The sequence below is a fragment of the Python bivittatus genome, unplaced genomic scaffold (assembly GCF_059951505.1).
Source record: "Python bivittatus isolate LINGU-HERP-01145 unplaced genomic scaffold, Pbiv_v1 ctg000440_np1212, whole genome shotgun sequence".
In the NCBI taxonomy this organism is placed as follows: Eukaryota; Metazoa; Chordata; class Lepidosauria; order Squamata; family Pythonidae; genus Python; species Python bivittatus.
Genome location: NW_028277063.1, coordinates 8,458,674 through 8,477,805, shown reverse-complemented (window position 1 = coordinate 8,477,805; position 19,132 = coordinate 8,458,674). Strand labels below are relative to the sequence as shown.

Below are 19,132 nucleotides of genomic sequence, written 5' to 3'. Positions count from 1 at the left end.
TACCAGCCCCTTCTAATGCCAGCAGGAAGAACTTACTGCTGAGCCAACTGGATCTCCTTCCCCCACTTCCCCCCATCTAAATCAAATGATAACTGAGCTACTGCCCTCAGATCACATGCAGTGCTTTCAGTCTAACCTGACATCAGCTGAGTCTCCTGATGCCCTTTTGGAGAACTCTAACACCCTTACCCAAGAATTTCACCAGCATCTGATCCATAATAACAGTGCACCCTTGAGGCAACAGCAGCACTACTCCAAGCCATGGTTTGACAAGTACTGTGTTAATGCCAAAAAAGCTCTTCTTGTTTCTCTAATGCCACTCTGAGATTAGAGACAGGCCTCATGAAGGTGAAGGCTAGAGTGTGAGTGACCATACTCAACTATTGGCTCAGACTCTCTTTTTTTCCTCTTGGTCTTGCCCCATTAACTATGAGGGATGATTTTGTCCAAATGGAAACAGGCAGTAGGAACTAAAATCTCATCCTTGGGCTTCTCTCCGGGTCTTCTACTCAGCATGGGATATTACGAGGCCAAAGCATTAATCAGACAGCATGTAGCAGACACAGAGTACCAACTGGATCCAGCCAGGACCCCAAATTTTATTGCCAGTGAATCCAACAGGTACTCTATCTTCTCTATGGCATACCTAACTACTCTGGCATGATGCCATGGCCTCCCCTCAGCTCACCTTGAAGGCTAATAGAGGAAGATTCCTTACCTAGAGAGGCAATGCCCCTGTGACTCTGGACACACAGAAATAACAGAGCATGTGTTTCTCCAATGCCTGTACCACAGAGACATTCATACTAGCCTAATCTTACCATTGTGGCCTAAATAACCAGGGTGTACAGGACAATTTTACACCACCCTGTTCCTTTCAGAAACCAACCCTGGTATAATATACAATGATGCCAGGTTCTGTGCAGCAGTGCTCAAAATTCATCAGATGATGGCCTCTGCTACAAATTGGATTTAATGATCATCTAGTTTGCCTATTATAGTGCTCTATAACTTGATATAGACTTTTACATACTAACTTTTTATACTCCCCTACAACCATCTAATCCCCCTATCCCTTCATTTAGATTCATGTAGATTCTTGTTTTTTAAATATATTTTCTGTTTTTAATTTATATATCTTTTATATCTTCTAGCTTTTCCTAATTCTTCTAGATTTTTATTTTTACTCTGATGTATCCTGTATGTTTTTACTGACTGTACACCATCCTGCTTAGGCTGGTCTATAACTGTAATAAAGATTTGATTTGATTATCTAAATTTGTTTGGTGAAACAACTTTGTTACCTTGCTGGTGTACAGGGCACTCTACTGGCAAATAGCCCCTTTACTAGAGCTGGCAGAGCTGGTCTTGGATGTGACATTTAGAGTGCTGAGGAAATTGAGGCCTAGGGTCTTGAACATTTATTTTTGGCCAGTCTTTCAGAAGAAGCACAGACGGTCATGGCTGCCTTGATTCTATTGGGACTGTGTCATCTACCCTGACATTTTGACCTCCTTGGTTTTCTAAGAACTGCAAGTAACAAAGCAAGCAATCAGCTATTTAGAGCATAGGTTGTAGAACTCCAAAAACAAATATGACAAAGATTAAAGTGGATGAGAAAGTTCTTGGTATGGGGCTAAGGGCAGCCAAAAAGTTTTCTCATTATGGCTGCTGGAATCACCTGAATCAGTTCTTCTAGGCAATGCAAAGGAGTGTGAAAAAAACTTTTAAGTTCCTTCAGTAGCAAAGTTGAAGACCTTATGATTTTTTCTCCAAAAAACAAAACAAAACAAAACAAAAAACTCCAGTGTGCAAAGCAGATAAATGATACAATTAAGGAAGACATCTGGGAGAAGGTCATTATGCTTTCTTGTCCAGTTTATTAGATTGTTGTACTTCTGGGCACTTTAAGGAAGTGGATAGGGTGCTTGGACAGTTTGGTTACAACACATCCTTTAGATTCAGTTCCCTTTGCCTACGAGTGGCAGAAAAGATGCCACTAAGTACCTGGAGGTTTAGAGGATCTGTATGGGGGAAAATAGGCTTTGGCTTAACTCTAGCAAGACTGAGTGGCTGGGGTTTTCAAGGCCTCCTGGTTCCTGAGATTTTACATCTCTAACACTGCCTGGGGGTGCACTTCCCCAGTCAGAATCAGTGTACAACTTGGGAGTAGTTCTCGATACATGGCTTCTGCTTGACAACGGGTGACAACCATGGCTGGGGGCTTTTTGCACAGGTTTAGTCTCTCCACTTTTTGTGCCTATTTCTAGACCAGGAGACCTTCGTCATGGTGATTCATACCTTAGTCAACTCCTGTTTGGATTATTGTAATGTGCTTTACATGGGTCTGTCCTTGAGGAGCATTCAGAACTGCAGCTGGTCCCAAATGGAGTGCAGTGGGCAGTTTTTGGTATCTCTCACTAGGCTCATGTAACAGCATTGTTCTGTCAGCTATGCAGACTCCCTGTAGACCTCTAGGTGTGATTCAAAGTGCTGGTTGTCACCTATAAAGCCCTATATGGCATAGGCCAGGTTACTTGCAGGACTACCATTCTCCCATTGTTTCTGCTTGACCTTGCAGATCTAGTAGAGACTTCATGCACCTGATGAAGTGAGATGAAACCTGATGCCTTTAATAAAGTTTATAAATTTGAAAAGGTGCCACCAGACTCCTTGTCAATGGTTTCATAAACCCTGCCTTAGGGAGCTGGGGCTTGAGGGTACGGGACTCTCATGGTTATGCAACTATCACATTGTCAGGTTTGAGACAAATTTACTGGATGCCATTAGGGCCACCTCTTTCCCTGATGAAACTGCTAGGGACAACTGTCAGAGAATGTTGGTCTGGGTCCATCTAGATGCAAATGACTCCTAGTCTGTCTCCCACTTCCATCAATGTTAGGGGTATTGGCCTCCCCATTGGGCTCCTATCTCAGGGTAGAGTTCTCCTGAAGATCCAGGTATGGAGCCTGGGAGTACACTTTAAGCTCACTATATCCTTGAGTATTTGGATCAGCACAGTGATGAAGAGCACCTATTTCTAGCTATTGCTGATTTATAAACAGTGTCCCTTCTTGGAGAAATCTTCCCTGGCCATTCTTATTCATTTGCTGGTACCTCCCAAGTAAATTACTGTAATGGAAACCAAGAATACGGTGGCCAGATTTCTGTCTGGCACTTTCTGATTTAACTATGAGACAGCTCTTCTGGCAATGCTACACTAGCTTCCCATAATTGTCAAAGTCAATTGTGGTGCTTGTGTTGACATATGCATCCCTAAATGTCTTGAGCCCTGTCTACCTGAAGGAATCACTTTGCCTGGGTCACGCATCACCCAATGTGGTGCCCCACTTGTTTCTAGCTGGGTTTCACTTCAGCAGATCTTCAGAGATGTTCTGTAAGTGTTATAATGGGAGAGCTATTAGTTGATGTAGAAGAACCAATATAGGATGGAATGAGGAGGGTGGGGAGGTAATATTAGCAGAGCTAGGCCAACCTATCATGACAATATAATATCTACTCTACATTTCCTGGATATAGTAGGCTTCCAGGTTCAATTTAATGTGCTATTTTTCACCTTTGGAGCCCCTCATGGCACAGATGTGAAGTAAGAGGAGAAGGGGATAGAAGGCAAGGCTCATCTGTGGTAACCATGACACTTGAATATGTTTCCGCTGGAGATAAACTTGGCCCTTTGGCTCTTGGATTTTAATATCTCTGTCACGACCTCCATTTAAATGGGCCCTTGATGCTCTTGATGGCCAGGAAGGAGGAGGGGGTGACCATTGTTATAGCCATTTGTGTTGATAATTCCTCTTATGTGAGATTGTTCTTATCCTTCCCTGGGTCATTCGGTTTGAGTGCTTTATGATTGTTGTTACTAAATCAATAAATATTTATAGGCACCTATAATAGAAATGTTGTTCTATTTTTTTTCTAGTTTAACATCAATTAATGTTATCTAATGCTACTTCAGATAAAGTTTAATCTTACGAATCCATCATCAAGAAAAGTACATATAAATTCAATGTATAGATATATTGTGTGACTATGAGAGGGTACACACAAACACAGAGACATCTCGGTTTACCCTTTTTACTTCATAAATTTTTCTTAGCTTAAATAATGGATGTTTTTCAACCAGTTGGGCTCCTTCCTTATACTCGTGTGCTTTGTTCCATTATTGGGTGTGATAAAAGTAGTATTTAGTGGTAACATGTTTCTCACAATACAATAGAGACATTGGAATTTAAAAAGAGATATTCTCTCTGACCTGTAATTATTTTAAAGACTGTGATTAATTCTGCTTCTTTAAAAACCCTTCTGGAGGCTTGGTAAACACTAGCAATGCTAAGGATTGAGACAGGATAGAATTCACAAGTATTTACAGCTTCAGTGGAGAATGGCGCACTCAAGGAAATTGATGGACATTTAAATCACAGTTGGGCAATAATGGAGAAACTTCAGAATAACATGGAAACTGGATCATTTGTAGAGAACTGGGAGCTTTGATACCAATGGCACCACTGTTGCTTTTAGTCGTGTTCTTGCCATGGACAGTATGTACGACTGAAATGGCAAAATGTACTAGCACTGAGCCACTTCCCATTGTGTACAATTATTTTCAAGGTGGTGACTTTATCATTGGTGGTATCACATCTCTTATCACCATCCCTACAATTCCTCCTACATTTGGAGAAGATCCCCACCATTCGTTCAATGATGAACCTCTGTGAGAAATCTTCTCTCTCTTCCCCCCTCCTTCCTTTTTTCTATCTGCATGCATGTGTTTGTGCAGGATTGCTCGTGTAGCTGATTATATTTATTTAACACAATTATTGAAAGTGATTCATACTGAAATTGTGCACATAAAGTAACCATTATATTTTCCTTCTTTTACTGCATATGATCCTTGAGGGATGAACTAAAGAAGGACAACAGTCTAGGACAACACTCAAGGATTTGATCTGCACCCAGATGCTATCCTTGGTTGGGATTAAAGCAACTGATACTGAGACTGTCTGTCTCTTGCAAATAATGAAGTTAAACATTATAATGGCTGTTTTCATTTCATTGCCACAAAGAATAATTAGGAGACCAGATTTTAGAAGGAAAATGCACACATACCATTAGCTTGCTAGGTAACTTAAAATATTTTTTATCCACTTCATTTCACTGATGGAATTAAAATTCTTACATTATCCTAATATTGATCTGGTCCTGTACTAAATCACATTTGATGCTATACTATTTTGTTATTATAGGAGCACAAGGTGATAAAAATGTAACATACTTCCTATATTGAAAAATAAAATTGCCACTTAAGAGAATATAACTTTAAATTAGTCATGGAATCCAAAGGATGTCCCATAAAGTGTTCCCAAGCTAAATGAGAACAGGAGAGCATTAAAGCATTATTCAAAGCATTACTCAGGTTCAAGGAATTGTTAAGGTGGTGCAAATCTCCTCTCTTTTATTCCATCAGATAGAGACAATCTTCTAAAAATTCTAAGGAAAGCCAATGAAAATTCTACTGAAAAGTTATTCTCAGTGTATCCAGATTACTCTTTACATGCACCATTTAAAGAATTCATTAAAAACAAACAAACATGAAATTGTTTTAATTCCAATGAAACGATATAATGTGGTCAAGAGAAAGTCCCATTCTAGAGAACTTCAATGAAGGATAAAAATGCTAAAATGACTTTCTTACATGCAGAACATCCCTTGATGTTGTACTTAATTCTGATTGCAGTGTTCTGACCAAGTACTATCAACATATTTTGGCTTTAGTGTTTGCTGTGAAGGAGATCAACGAAACCCCTCAGATCTTACCCAACTTCACTCTGGGCTTCAGAATCTATGATAATTATGGTGGAAGATATACGACATATGCTACAATGGAACTTTTCTCCAAACAGAAGAAATTCACCCCCAATTATAAGTGTGACATCGAGAACAAATTAATTTCAGTCATTGGAGCTCTGTATTCTGGAATCTCTTTCAGCATGGCACATATTTTGGGTATCTACAAAGTTCCACAGGTAGGAACTATAGATAATTCACAGGACTTTAAGATGTGGTCTGCAGTCCCCTGATACCAATGGGATTTTAAAACATAAAGTGCTTAAATGTCTTTCTGTTTTTTTAATGAAACACATAAAACAATGCCAACCTAATAAAGAAATTATTTAGAATTTACATAAACTAAAGTCAGAATGTCATAATTCTCTGATACCTAGTAATGTTGTCATGTAGATGGTTATCATCATAAATCAGATGTTCTTTATGTCGCCTTGAATTTGCTCAGTCAATTTGCTTATACTGATGGTTTGTTGTTGTTGTTCAGTCGTTAAGTCGTGTCCGACTCTTCATGACCCCATGAACCATATTGCGCCAGGCCTTCCTGTCCTTCACTGCCTCCCTGAGTTTGCTCAGTTTCATGCTCATTGCTTCAGTGATGCGACCTAACCATCTCATCCTCTGCCGTCCTCTTCTCCTTTTGCCTTCAATCTTTCCCAGCATCAGGGTCTTCTCCAAAGACTCCTCTCTTCGCATTAGGTGACCAAAATATCTGAGCTTGAGCTTCATTATCAGTCCTTGATATGATAATGAGCAATCAGGGTTGATTTCCTTTACGATTGACTGGTTTGACCTCCTAGCAGTCCAGGGGACTCTTAAGAGTCTTCTCCAGCACCACAGTTCAAAGGCATCAATTCTTCGGCACTCAGCCTTCTTTATGGTCCAGCTCTCACAGCCATACATTACTACTGGAAAAACCATAGCTTTGACTATGCGGATCTTTGTCGGCAAGGTGACATCTCTGCTTTTTAATATGCTATCTAGGTTTGCCATAGCTTTCCTCCCAAGGAGCAAGCGTCTTTTAATTTCATGGCTGCAGTCTCCGTCTGCGGTGATCTTGGAGCCCAAATAAATGATGTCTGTTACTGCTTCCATTTCTACTCCTTCTATTTGCCAGGAATTGATGGGTCCAGATGCCATGATCTTAGTTTTTTTAATGTTGAGTTTCAAGCCAGCTTTTGCACTCTCCTCCTTCACCCTCATCAAGAGGCCCTTTAGTTCTTCTTCACTTTCTGCCATTAGGGTGGTATCGTCTGCATATCTGAGGTTATTGATGATTCTCCCTGCAATCTTAATTCCGGTTTGTGATTCTTCCAACCTGGCATTTCTCATGATGTACTCTGCATATAGGTTAAATAAGCAGGGTGACAGTATACAGCCTTGTCGTACTCCTTTCCCTATTTTGAACCAATCGGTTGTTCCGTGACTGGTTCTAACTGTTGCTTCTTGGCCCGCATACAGATTTCTCAGGAGACAGGTAAGATGGTCTGGTACCCCCATCTCTTTAAGAATTTGCCACAGTTTGTTGTGATCCACACAATCAAAGGCTTTTGCATAGTCAATGAAGCAGAAGTAGATATTTTTCTGGAACTCTCGTGCTTTCTCCATGATCCAGCAAATGTTGGCAATTTGATCTCTAGTTCCTCTGCCTCTTCGAAACCCAGCTTGTACATCCGGTAGTTCTCGGTTCACGTACTGCTGAAGCCTAGCTTGTAGGATTTTGAGCATAACCTGCTAGCATGTGAAATGAGTGCAATTGTGCGATAGTTTGAGCATTCTTTGGCATTGCCCTTCTTTGGAATTGGAACGTAAACTGACCTTTTCCAATCCCGTGGCCACTGTTGCGTTTTCCAAACTTGCTGGCATATTGAGTGCAGAACTTTAACAGCATCATCTTTTAGTATTTTAAATAACTCAGCTGGAATACTGTCATCTCCACTAGCTTTGTTGTTAGCAATGCTTCCTAAGGCCCACTTGACTTCACTCTCTAGGATGTCTGGCTCAAGGTCAGTGATCACACCAGCGTGGACATCAGGGACATTAAGATCTTTCTTGTATAGTTCTTCTGTGTATTCTTGCCACCTCTTCTTAATCTCTTCTGCTTCTGTTAGGTCCCTGCCTTTTTTGTCCTTTATCATGCCCATCTTTGCACTAAACGTTCCTTTGATATCTCCAATTTTCTTGAAGAGATCTCTAGTCTTCCCCATTCTATTGTTTTCCTCAATTTCTTTGCACTGTTCATTTAAGAAGGCCTTCTTATCTCTCCTTGCTATTCTCTGGAAATCTGCATTAAGTTGCTTATATCTTTCCCTTTCACCCTTGCTTTTCGCATTCCTTCTTTCCACAGCTATTTGTAATGCCTCATCAGACAGCCATTTTGCTTTCTTGCATTTCTTTTTCCTTGGGATGGTTTTAGTTGCTGCCTCCTGTACAATGTTACAGACCTCCATCCATAGTTCTTCAGGCACTCTGTCTACCAAATCTAATCCTCTAAATCTATTCATCACCTTCACTGTGTACTCACAAGGAATATGATCTAAGTAGTAGATATAATGGTCACCTGAATTAAATTCACCCATTCCCGTCCATTTCAATTCACTGATTCCCAAGATGTCGATGTTCAATCTTGTCATCTGATGTTTGACCACATCCAGCTTGCCTTGGTTCATAGATCTTACATTCCAGGTACCTATACAATATTGTTCTTTACAGCATCGGACCTTCTTTTCGCTTCCAGATACATCCACAGCTGAACGTCCTTTCGGCTTTGGCCCAGCCGCTTCACTCTTTCTGGAGCTACTTGGAATTGCCCTCTGCTCTTCCCCAGTAGCATATTGGACACCTTCCGACCTGAGGGGCTCATCTTCCGGCGTCATATCTTTTAGCCTTTTAACATTGTCCATGGGGTTTTCTTGGCAAGGATACTGGAGTGGATTGCCATTTCCTTCTCCAGTGGACCACATTTTGTCAGAACTCTCTGTCATGACCTGTCCGTCTTGGGTGGCCCTGCACGGTATAGCTCATGGCTTCACTGAGTTACGCAAGCCCCTTCGCCACGACAAGGCAGTGATCCATGAAGGGCTATACTGATGGTATAAGACTACAATTCTAACCATTCAAAAGGATATCATTTCCATTAAATTTATTACAGCAAAGTACTACATTCATGCTATTTATCCTCTTTCATCCTTGATTTTTCAAACTTAAATACAGGAAAACTGATTAGGTTTTTGCTTAAGTTGTTGTTATGATTTATTGAGTCAACATTGACTCTTGGTATCTACAAGAATTAGTCCCTGCAATTTTTTGGCAAGGTTTTTGGAAGTACCTTCTTTTCAGGGCTGATAGAGAGTGACTGGAGCAAAGTCATGCTTCATGACTTAGGACCAGAACAAGTTAATTGTTCCTAAGGTGGGATAGGAGTTCATGTTCCCATGGTTTCTAATCCAATTTGTTTGATATTCAACAAAAATGTGTAAACTGAAAACACTGAATACACTAAAAATGTGTTTAGTTTAGGGTTTTTTTCCTTTTGCTTAACACTTGGAAATACAGTTGTTTTTAGATTCCAGTGATTAAGAACTCAGTATGAATCCAACCAGTTTAAAAGATGGTTAAAGCAAATGTACCTGTGGTAGAGAAAGACATCCACTTTCTTACCTCAGATGGAGAATGTGTTTTGATATAGGCAGTCATTTTTTTCTTTTCTATATCTTGCTGGGATATAGAAGTGTTAATAAGGGGAGAGAACCTGTCATCTGTGGAATGATTGGCAAAAAGCTGGGTCTTTGGCTTAAAATAATTCTTTCATTAGAAGGCTTTATTAAGAGCTGTTTATGGTGAGGAGACGGAGAGTAGAAAACAGAAGGAAGCCTCATGTGATGGGAGAATGATTAACAGTTTTGCAAAGGTAACAGCTGAGAGCCATACGAATAGGGTGTCATCCCTGGGAACCTCCCTCAGAATGCACAGCTCTCTTATTGGCTCTACAAACCAGGAACAGCTAAAATTCCAGTAGGTGGGCTGAGTGAGGGCCACCATGGTGTGATGGACTGGTACAGCCTTAGCCACAGAAACTCACTGGGTGTCAGCCCTTCAAAACAGACCAGACTAGGAAAGTAAAGTCCTGCAGGATAATACTACTTTTATTATAAGGTTATAGTAGAAGAATCTTGCAAGTCTGAATGTGCTTTTTGCCTCCCTCCCTTTATCTTTGTGAGAACTACTGTTGGTGTTGTCTGAGACACTTATTTGGGTTACAGTTCTGTCCTGGACCCAGATTCCTCAAGGTTATTTATTCTGCCCATTGCACATTACATAGGGTAATATTACACCAGTCACTCTCTCGCTCATTGTAACCTACTTTTCAGATTTCTACTTCGGTGGTAAAATAGCAAGAGGAAGCAATATGCACACTTCATTCAGCTCAACCAGATAAAATGGAAGAGAAATCCAGCAAAACATATATACATATTAATGAATAAATAAGAAATTCAGGGACATCTATTTCAAGCTGGAGTTCTCCTACACTGAAAGTCTGCCTTTCAAAAGTTGGTGATGAAGTTTTAGGAGAAAGAAGATGAAAAAATCCACATGACCACCTTCTTCAAACCTGGCTGGGCTATGTTGACCAAGACTGTAGCATCTATGAGTTAACATCTAGCTTTACCAAAACTTTGTCATCACATTGATGTAACATGTTGTGAGAACACAGGTAGCAATAGATACAAAATATAGTAAAAGAAATTAATTCCTGAAATTCAGGAAGGAGTGAATTTCCTGTGAGCCAGTAAATAATGCACAATAGCAATTTGGTGAGGTCTATTTAGTGTAGCGCTCAGTCCAATCAAATCAGAACAATTGTAAGTTGAAAGGAACAGAATTCAATGTCACAGTGCAGGTTTTATCTTTTACCTCCTCCCCCTCGTGTGGATGTCCATCATCCGAATACAACTGTGCAATTGTTACTCTTATCCAAATGTTTCAACTTTCTGTTCAACAGATCACGTATGGTTCTCCTCTACATAAGAAAGATAGCTCTGAAACCCATTCTTTCTATCAGATGGCCCCAAATGAAGTCTGCCAATACAGGGCAATTGTCCAGCTCCTTTTGCACTTCAGGTGGACATGGATTGGGATCATTTTTAAAGATGAAGATGGAGAAAGATTTGTGCGTACTATTTCCTCCATGTTTTCTCCTCACAGAATTTGTGTTGCTTTCTTCAAAAGACTCAAGCAATTTTATATGAGTTCCATTTTTGATGACTTGGATTGGCTAGTGGAAATGTACCATTTTTTCATGAGGAGTAATGCCAATGTTGTGATAATTTATGAAAGAAATATGCTGATTTTGAGATTGTTACTCTATCTACCAGAAATGGAATTAGTACCAAAGGAGCCAAAAGGGAAAGTGTGGATCATGGTGGCTCAGACTGATCTAGTGTCATTTTTCTATCAAAGAAAGTTGGATATCCAAGTCTTTCATGGTGCTCTGTCCTTCACTGTTCACTCGAATGAAGTTCCTGGTTTCCAACAGTTTCTTCAGACTGGAAACCCTTTCTTATCGGAAGATGATGGATTTATCAAAGATGTGTGGGTACATGCATTTGATTGTACATTTCCCAAACTGCCCCTAACTGAGGAAACTGACGGTATCTGCACTGGGAAGGAAAAGCTGGAGACGCTTCCTGGAGCTTTTTTTGAAATGACTATGAGTAGCCATAGCTATGGTGTATATAATGCTGTCTATGCAATAGCACATGCTATAAGGGCCATGAGGTCATATCAGTTCAGACAAAGAGGAACTGTGAATGGAGAGACAGCATTCCTTCAAGATTTGCAGCCATGGGAGGTAATGTAGCATATATCTCAGTTCTCATATTATGAATTTGTGATTGTGCAATTATTTCATTTCATTAAATCCTTCAAACAACTCTTTTGTAAGGTTTTGCGATCCATCTCTATGACTTAAGAATCTGAAAGTTTGAGGTCTACTTCATGGTTAGAATAAGGAGAACAATAAGAATAATTTGTTTCATTTATTGTTGTTTAGCAGCAACAGCAGTTGTAGTAGTAGTTGTTGCAATAATGTTCTTTGAGAGCCATTTTGGTGTAGTTGTTAAGGTAGCAGACTGGATACCAGGAGACCATGTGTTCTACTCCTGTCCTAGAGCAAAACCAACTCAGTGACCTTGGGCCAGTCACTCTTTCTCAGTCCTAGGAAGGAGGCAATAGCAAACGACTTCTAAAATCTTGCCAAAAGAACTGTAAGAACTAGTCCAAAACATCACCAGGAATCAACACTAACTCGAAGGCACAAAAAATAATGACTTTTAATATAAACCCTACTTAGTGATGATGATCAATTCTTCCAGGATAGAACTGGACCTGGTTTCGTAGTTTTGGGACTTTTTCCTTATTTGACGCTTTGAACCCTGTTTTCCAGCACAATCCATCTGATGTTTTTCATTCTTCCATAAACTGTTTAGAGTAGATATGTGGAGAAATTTGTCTAGTTCCCATTTTAATCCATTCTTATTTTCCTGTCTAAACTGCAGATTCCTATTTCAGTTTTGAACTTTTTATTGCAATGGAGAATTACCCACTGGTTCATTTGTGTATTTGGGAGAGTGCTGGAAGGACAATTTGAACTGGGGTTTTTTATTGCTTACCTGCAGTCAAATCTGACTGATGTGAGCATCATTGAATAGAGATCTATTACTGTTTTTTTGTTTTTGTATCCCTTTCCTTTTCTAGATTCAACAGGCAATTTTTCACTGTTTTATTTTCATTAACGTCTGTGCAGTGAAGTTCTGATGAATGAGCAAATGAAGAAAAACAGAAATAATATATAATTGTGATAGGGATTGGGATTTAAAAATTACCTCTGACATCTTTTTGCAAACTCCTGTGCTCTCCTTTGTTATGCAGCTCCACTCGTTCTTGAAAAGGGTTGTATTTAACAATAGTGCAGGAGATCAGGTTTCTTTTGAGCAGAATGGAGAATTGGTAACCGGATTTGATATTGTAAACTTGGTCACTTTCCCAAACCAATCCATTCATCACATCAAAGTTGGGAAGCTAGATCCTTGGGCTTCTTCAGGTGAGATGTTTACCATCCATGAAGATGCCATTATGTGGCATGGCAGCTTTAACCAGGTAGGTTTGGTGGGTGTTGATATTGTGTTATACTGATAATCAAAAATAATTCTTTTATATAAATGTGTGTGCATTTTCTCTCTCACGCACAAGCATACATTTTGTTTGGGCAGTTTGTACATGAGAACAAAGACTGGCTAAAATAAAATCAATTTAATATTTCTCAAAATAGGTGGGACCTCAACTATTGTGGGAGTTGCCATTAAATAATCAAGTCTATCCTGAATGGAAGGAAAAATCCCAGCAGAAGGAAAAGGACAGGTTTTACAGATCCTTTTTAGACCTGGAATTATCTTATAAATTAATACAAAAGGAGTCATGTGGATTTGTGTCTTTTTTGCTGAAGATCAGTTTTAATACTTTGCAACACCATCTAATGCAGTTGAAGACATTTAGATAATGAAAAGAAGAACTCAAAGCTGCAGTTTTGAGAAGTATAATGAGGAGCTGGGTACGAAATGGAAACAAACAACTGCAAGGAGAGCAAGGATGAGAGCCAGCTTGGAGTAGTGGTATAGGCACCAGTCTGGGAACCGGGGGTCTCTGAGTGTTACTCCTGCCTTAGGCACAGAACTAGTTGGTGACCTTCAGCCAGTGTCTCTCAGGCCTAGGAAGAAGGCACTGGCAAATTAGTTCTGAAAATGTTGTTCAGAAAACTGCACAGAATAGTCCAGGCAGTTGCCAGGAGTCAAGACTGATTGGAAGGGACAAACACACACACACACACAAAGAAACAAACAGACACACGCAGTGGGTTATATGGCTCTGAATATAATTCTGAATGTAATTTCACTACATCACAAAAAACCATCTGAAAAACCATAAAGTGTTTGCTTATTTTTTTTTTCCTTCAGTACAAACTGCCATTTTCTTGAAATGTTGATGCTTAAAGGATATTTTTTCCTCAAGGTACCTCTAAAATATTTCTAAATCCACAGCCATATAGGATGGTTAACTCTCCTTCCTGTTCCTTCACTAGGCCCTGCCGATTTCTTCATGTACTGAGAGCTGCCTGCCCGGTTATTTGAAACAAAAGCAAGAAGGGAAGCAGTTCTGCTGTTACGATTGCCTCCCCTGCCCTGGAGGGAAAATATCCAGCCAGCATGGTAAGAGTCTTCAGGATCAGGTGATTGTGTCACTCCATGATGCTTATGAAAAAGATCCAGGCATATAGAACAATGACGGAGGAAGATTTTTGTTCCAAGAATGGTATTATTTAATGTCCATGTGGTCTCTGAAGAAACCTAAAGGTTCCATACATCAGTGGGGATAAAACTATTATTCATTAGTTTCCAAATATAAAAAGTTTAAGAAAGGGTCAGATTTTATATCAAAGTGACACAAAATGAAGGAAGGCACCTTAAAATATAAATGTATGACGTTTGTCTGATAAGAAGTTAGGGATAGAACCATAGGTTTTCTTTTTTTTTCTCCTTACCATTAATTCCTTTCCTCATGAGGTATTCATACAATGGAGCCTGTCATACTTCAAAATTAGCACAGCTGGTGGTAGCTAGAAATGAAGGGACTCTGCCCTCTCTGAAAGAGCAGAGATTTCAACTTCCTATTACATTGGATTTTAAACTGATTTCTCTTGACCAGATCTTCTCAAGCATTCCAAGAGGGCTAAGATAAAAGAATTATTTAGCTATGTGGAAGAAAGAAAAAGTGTGGACTATTATCAAGAAAAGAGGAAAGAGATACCACTATACAAAATAGGATTCACAAACTTATGGTTAAATAAGGCATACACTCCTATATAAAATAATGCACCTAATTTTGTCATTAAAAAAACAAAACAAAACACTGAATGATATGAATGGATTATGTTCATGATAATTATTAATTAATATGCAATAATTTTTGAGATGGCAATCATAGCTGAACCAACCTTTTCATCTTTAGACATGGATGACTGTTCTGAATGCCCACAAGATCAATACGCAAGCAAGGAGCGTGATTCATGCATTACTAAGAAATTGACTTTCTTGTCCTATGAAAATCCTTTGGGTATGAGCTTAGCTATATTGGCCCTTTCCTTTTCTGTCTCCACTCTTTTGGTACTAGGAACATTTGTGAAACATCACAACTCTCCCATTGTCAAAGCCAACAACCGGGATCTCACCTACATGCTCCTTGTCTCTCTATTGTTCTGCTTCCTCTGCACACTGCAGTTCCTCATTCCTCCTGGGAATATCATTTGCCTCCTCCGACAAATCACTTTTGCCATTGTCTTCTCTGTGGCTGTATCTTGCGTGTTGGCAAAAACCATCATTGTGCTTTTAGCATTCATGGCTACCAAACCAGGATCCCAAGTACGGAAGTGGATGGGGAGAGGACTGGCCATCTCCATTGTCCTCTCTTGTTCCCTTATTCAGGCAGGCATTTATATAGCTTGGTTGGCAACGTCTCCTCCCTTCCCAGATATGGACCTACACTCAGAAACTGCAGAAATTGTCCTGCAGTGCAATGAAGGCTCAGCTACTATGTTTTACTGTGTCCTGGGTTATATGGGCTTCCTGGCAGCTTCCAGTTTTACAGTGGCTTTTCTTTCTAGGAAACTCCCCAGCACTTTCAATGAAGCAAAATTCATCACTTTCAGCATGTTGATCTTTTGTAGTGTTTGGGTATCTTTTGTTCCAAGCTACCTAAGCACCAAAGGGAAATACATGGTGGCCGTGGAGATATTTTCCATCTTGGCCTCAAGTGCCGCATTATTGGGTTGCATTTTTCTCCCAAAATGTGTCCTAATTTTTCTGAAGCCTCACTTAAATATAAGAGAAGAGCTAATGAGGAAAAAGCATTGAAATAAGTTATACTGAGAACTCCCTCTTATAATCAGTGTCCCCTGAGACGTGACTGTATACGTCTCAGAATTATTTCTTTCTGGAGTAGCCTATAATATTTATCTTTCAATCAATATAAGTTTTAAATATTTTGAACTCCAAATATATTGTGTTTGAATTCTAGGGGAGAACCTTTACCCTAGAAACACTTTGCTACATTGAAATTAGAAGTATATAAAGCATATAAAGCAATCTTAGAGTTACTTGGGCTTGGAATACAGTGTATATACCATTAGTACGCACTCCTAATGGTGTCTGAGATTTTGAACTATAGTTTTATCTATATAAGAAGGTGTGTGCTCTTCCAGTTTTGATTCAAGGAACTGGTTGTCACCTGTAAAGCTCTATATGGCATAGGGCCAGGTTTCTTTCAGGACTACCTTTCTCCCATTGTGTCTGCTCAAACCTCTAGATCTAACAAGGAGTTCATACCCTCAGTCCTCTCTATTAAACAATGTTATCTTATTGAACCCAGGAGTTATAACTTCACTGTAACAGCACTGCTCTTTGGAACAGCATTGCCTCAGAGATGTGGATGGCTCTGACCCTATTGGCCTTTCATAAGTCTCTGAAGAACTGGCTGTTTCCCCAAGCATTCAGGCCAGGAGGTATAGCTAGCTCTGTTGTTGATATGGGTTTTGTTTATTGAAAGGAGTCATTTACCCATGGCACCATGACTTATATTTTTAATTGTTTGGTTTTAATGTTCATATGCCACCCAGGGTCACTGTTGTTTGATGGGCAGCCATAAACATTACATCAATAGCTAAATAAAAGAAATAAAATCAGTCTAGGCACTATGTGCATCTGATGAAGTGAGAGGCACTTCATGAAACCTGATGACTTTAATAAAATTTGCAAATTGGAAGAGGTGTCACCAGACTCCTTATTATATGTTTCATAAACCATGCTGTTCCTACCTTCCTTAAGGAGTTGGGGCTTGAAGGTGTGGGATTCTCATGGTAATGCAACTATCACATTGTCACATTTGAGACAGATTTACTGGATGCCATTAGGGCCATCTCTTTCTCTGATGAGCTATATGAAACTACTAGGGGCAATTTTCAGGGCGTGTTGATCTGGGTCCATCTAAATGGAAATGACTCCTAGTCTGTCTCTCACTTCCATCATCATCAGAGGTATTGGTGTCCCCATTGTGCTCCTGCTTCAGGGAGGATTTCTCCTGAAGAGCCAAATATGCAGCCTGGGAGTATTCTTTAAGCTCACTATATATTCAGCACTATGATGAAGAGTGGCTATTTCCAGCTATCACTGATTTATAAACAATATCCCTTCTAGGAGAAATCTTCCCTGGCCATGTTTTTCCATGTGCTAGATACTTCCCAGGTAAACTATTGCAATGGAAGTTGCAGGAAGTCAGGAATGTGGTGGCCAGGTTTCTGTCTGGCTTATTTTTCATTTAAGTATGGGACAGGTGTTCTGGCAATGGTATGCTAGCTTCCCATAATTGTCAAGGTCAAATTCAAAGTGCTTGTGTTGACATATAAATCCCAATTAAAAGTGTTAGACATTATAGAGTATTTGGAACAGCATAATTAAAAACAAGCTGCATTAATTGTTTTGAATGCAGAGAAAGCTTTTGACAATTTAAACTGGCCTTTTATGTTCAAAATTTTGGAAGTTATGGATTTTGGATGGAACTTTATAAAATGAGTGTAACTGATTTATACTTCACAGAAAGTGCAAATTATCATGAATGGAGACTTAACCAAATCATGTGAAATACAAAAGGGAATGAGACAAGATTGTCCAATGTGTCCCCTGTTATTTATTTTAGTTTTGGAAGTTTTGAATAGAGATATAAAGAGAAATGAGGAAATAAATGGCATAAAAATTAAGGAAGAAACATATAAGTTGAGAGCCTTTGTGGATAATTTGGTTTTGGTGTTGGAGGATCCCTTGAAGGGGATCAAAGATTTCATGAAAAAAATTGAAAGAATTCTCTGTTTTGGCTGGTTTTAATATTAATAAACAAAAGACTAAGTTGTTAACGAAAAATATGAGGATACAAGAACAAGAAGAATTGCTGAAGAAAATGGATTTTAAGATTCAAAAAAAGGTTAAATATTTGGGGGTGCATTTAAGGAATAGTAATTGTATGTTGTTTCAAAATAATTACGTTAAGACTTGGAATGAAATTAAAAAAGATATGTTAAGATGGGAAAAACTACAGTTGTAAATGTTGGGAAGAATTTCTGTAATTAAGATGAATGTTTTGCCTAGAATGTTATTTTTGTTTCTAACAATACTGTTATGACAACTGATGTTCCATTTAAACAATGGCATAAAGACATATCTAAATTTGTGTGGCAAGGCAAAAAACATGAATTAAATACAAAGTTTTACAAGATGCTAAAGAAAGAGGAGTTTTAGGTCTCCTAGATTTGAAGCTGTATTTTACATCTTATATTGTTACATATATCTGTTGCAAAGAGGGTCATAAGTCAAGTCCTTTTTTTTTTTTTTTGGTTTTGTTTCTTCTTTTCTGCACTCTTGATCTTTACTATCCCTTTTTCTCTAATCCCTTTTTTCTTTTTCTTTTTTGTAATATTAGTTCTTGTTAGTTTTTATTGTTCTTCCTTTAGAATTTGATAACATTATACTAAAAAAAAAGAAAGAATTGGTGGTCAGCTTTCTGTCTGGGCCATTTTTCACTGTACCGCAAAAGGGTAGCTACAGCATCACTTAGGTTACTTGGGCTGGAGATATATAATTGAGTATCATCAGCATACTGATGATACCTCATCCACGGTGCCAGATGATCTCACCCAGCGGTTTCATGTAAATGTTAAATAGAAGTGGTGAGAGCATTGAATCCTGGGGCAACGCACAAAGTAGGGGCTCTGGGTTGGCCTCTTGCTTCCTATCAACAGCGATTGGGTTTGGCCTTGGAGAAAGGAGCTGAACCAGCACAACACTGTGCCACCCAGCCCCAACTCCTGCAGCCGACCCAAAAGGATACCATGGTTGATGGTACTGAAAGCCGCCAAGAGGTCAAGAAGAGCAAGGGTGGATACACTACCCCCATCCTGCTCTCACCAGAGATCATCTAAAAGTGCAACCAATGCTGTTTCTATCCCATAACCAGGCCTGAAAGTTGACTGATAGGGGTCCAGATAATCCATTTCCTCCAGGATCCTCGGAAGCTGCTACATGACCACCTTTTCCACTACCTTTCCTAGAAAGGGAAGGTGGGAGACTGGACGAAAATTGTCCAGAAGGGTGGGATCTAGTGATGGTTTCTT

At 39.4% G+C, this 19,132-nt stretch overlaps 1 protein-coding gene across 1 annotated transcript; it reads left to right on the top strand.

The window, feature by feature from the left end:
- Positions 1-514: 514 nt before the first annotated feature.
- On the top strand, positions 515-15,827 carry LOC148215772 (vomeronasal type-2 receptor 26-like). The gene is made up of 7 exons (XM_088142474.1): positions 515-621; positions 5,756-6,044; positions 10,865-10,983; positions 11,068-11,713; positions 12,793-13,020; positions 14,000-14,126; positions 14,926-15,827. The coding sequence occupies exons 1-7, from the start codon at positions 515-517 to the stop codon at positions 15,825-15,827; spliced, it is 2,418 nt and encodes an 805-aa protein (XP_087998600.1).
- Positions 15,828-19,132: the final 3,305 nt, after the last annotated feature.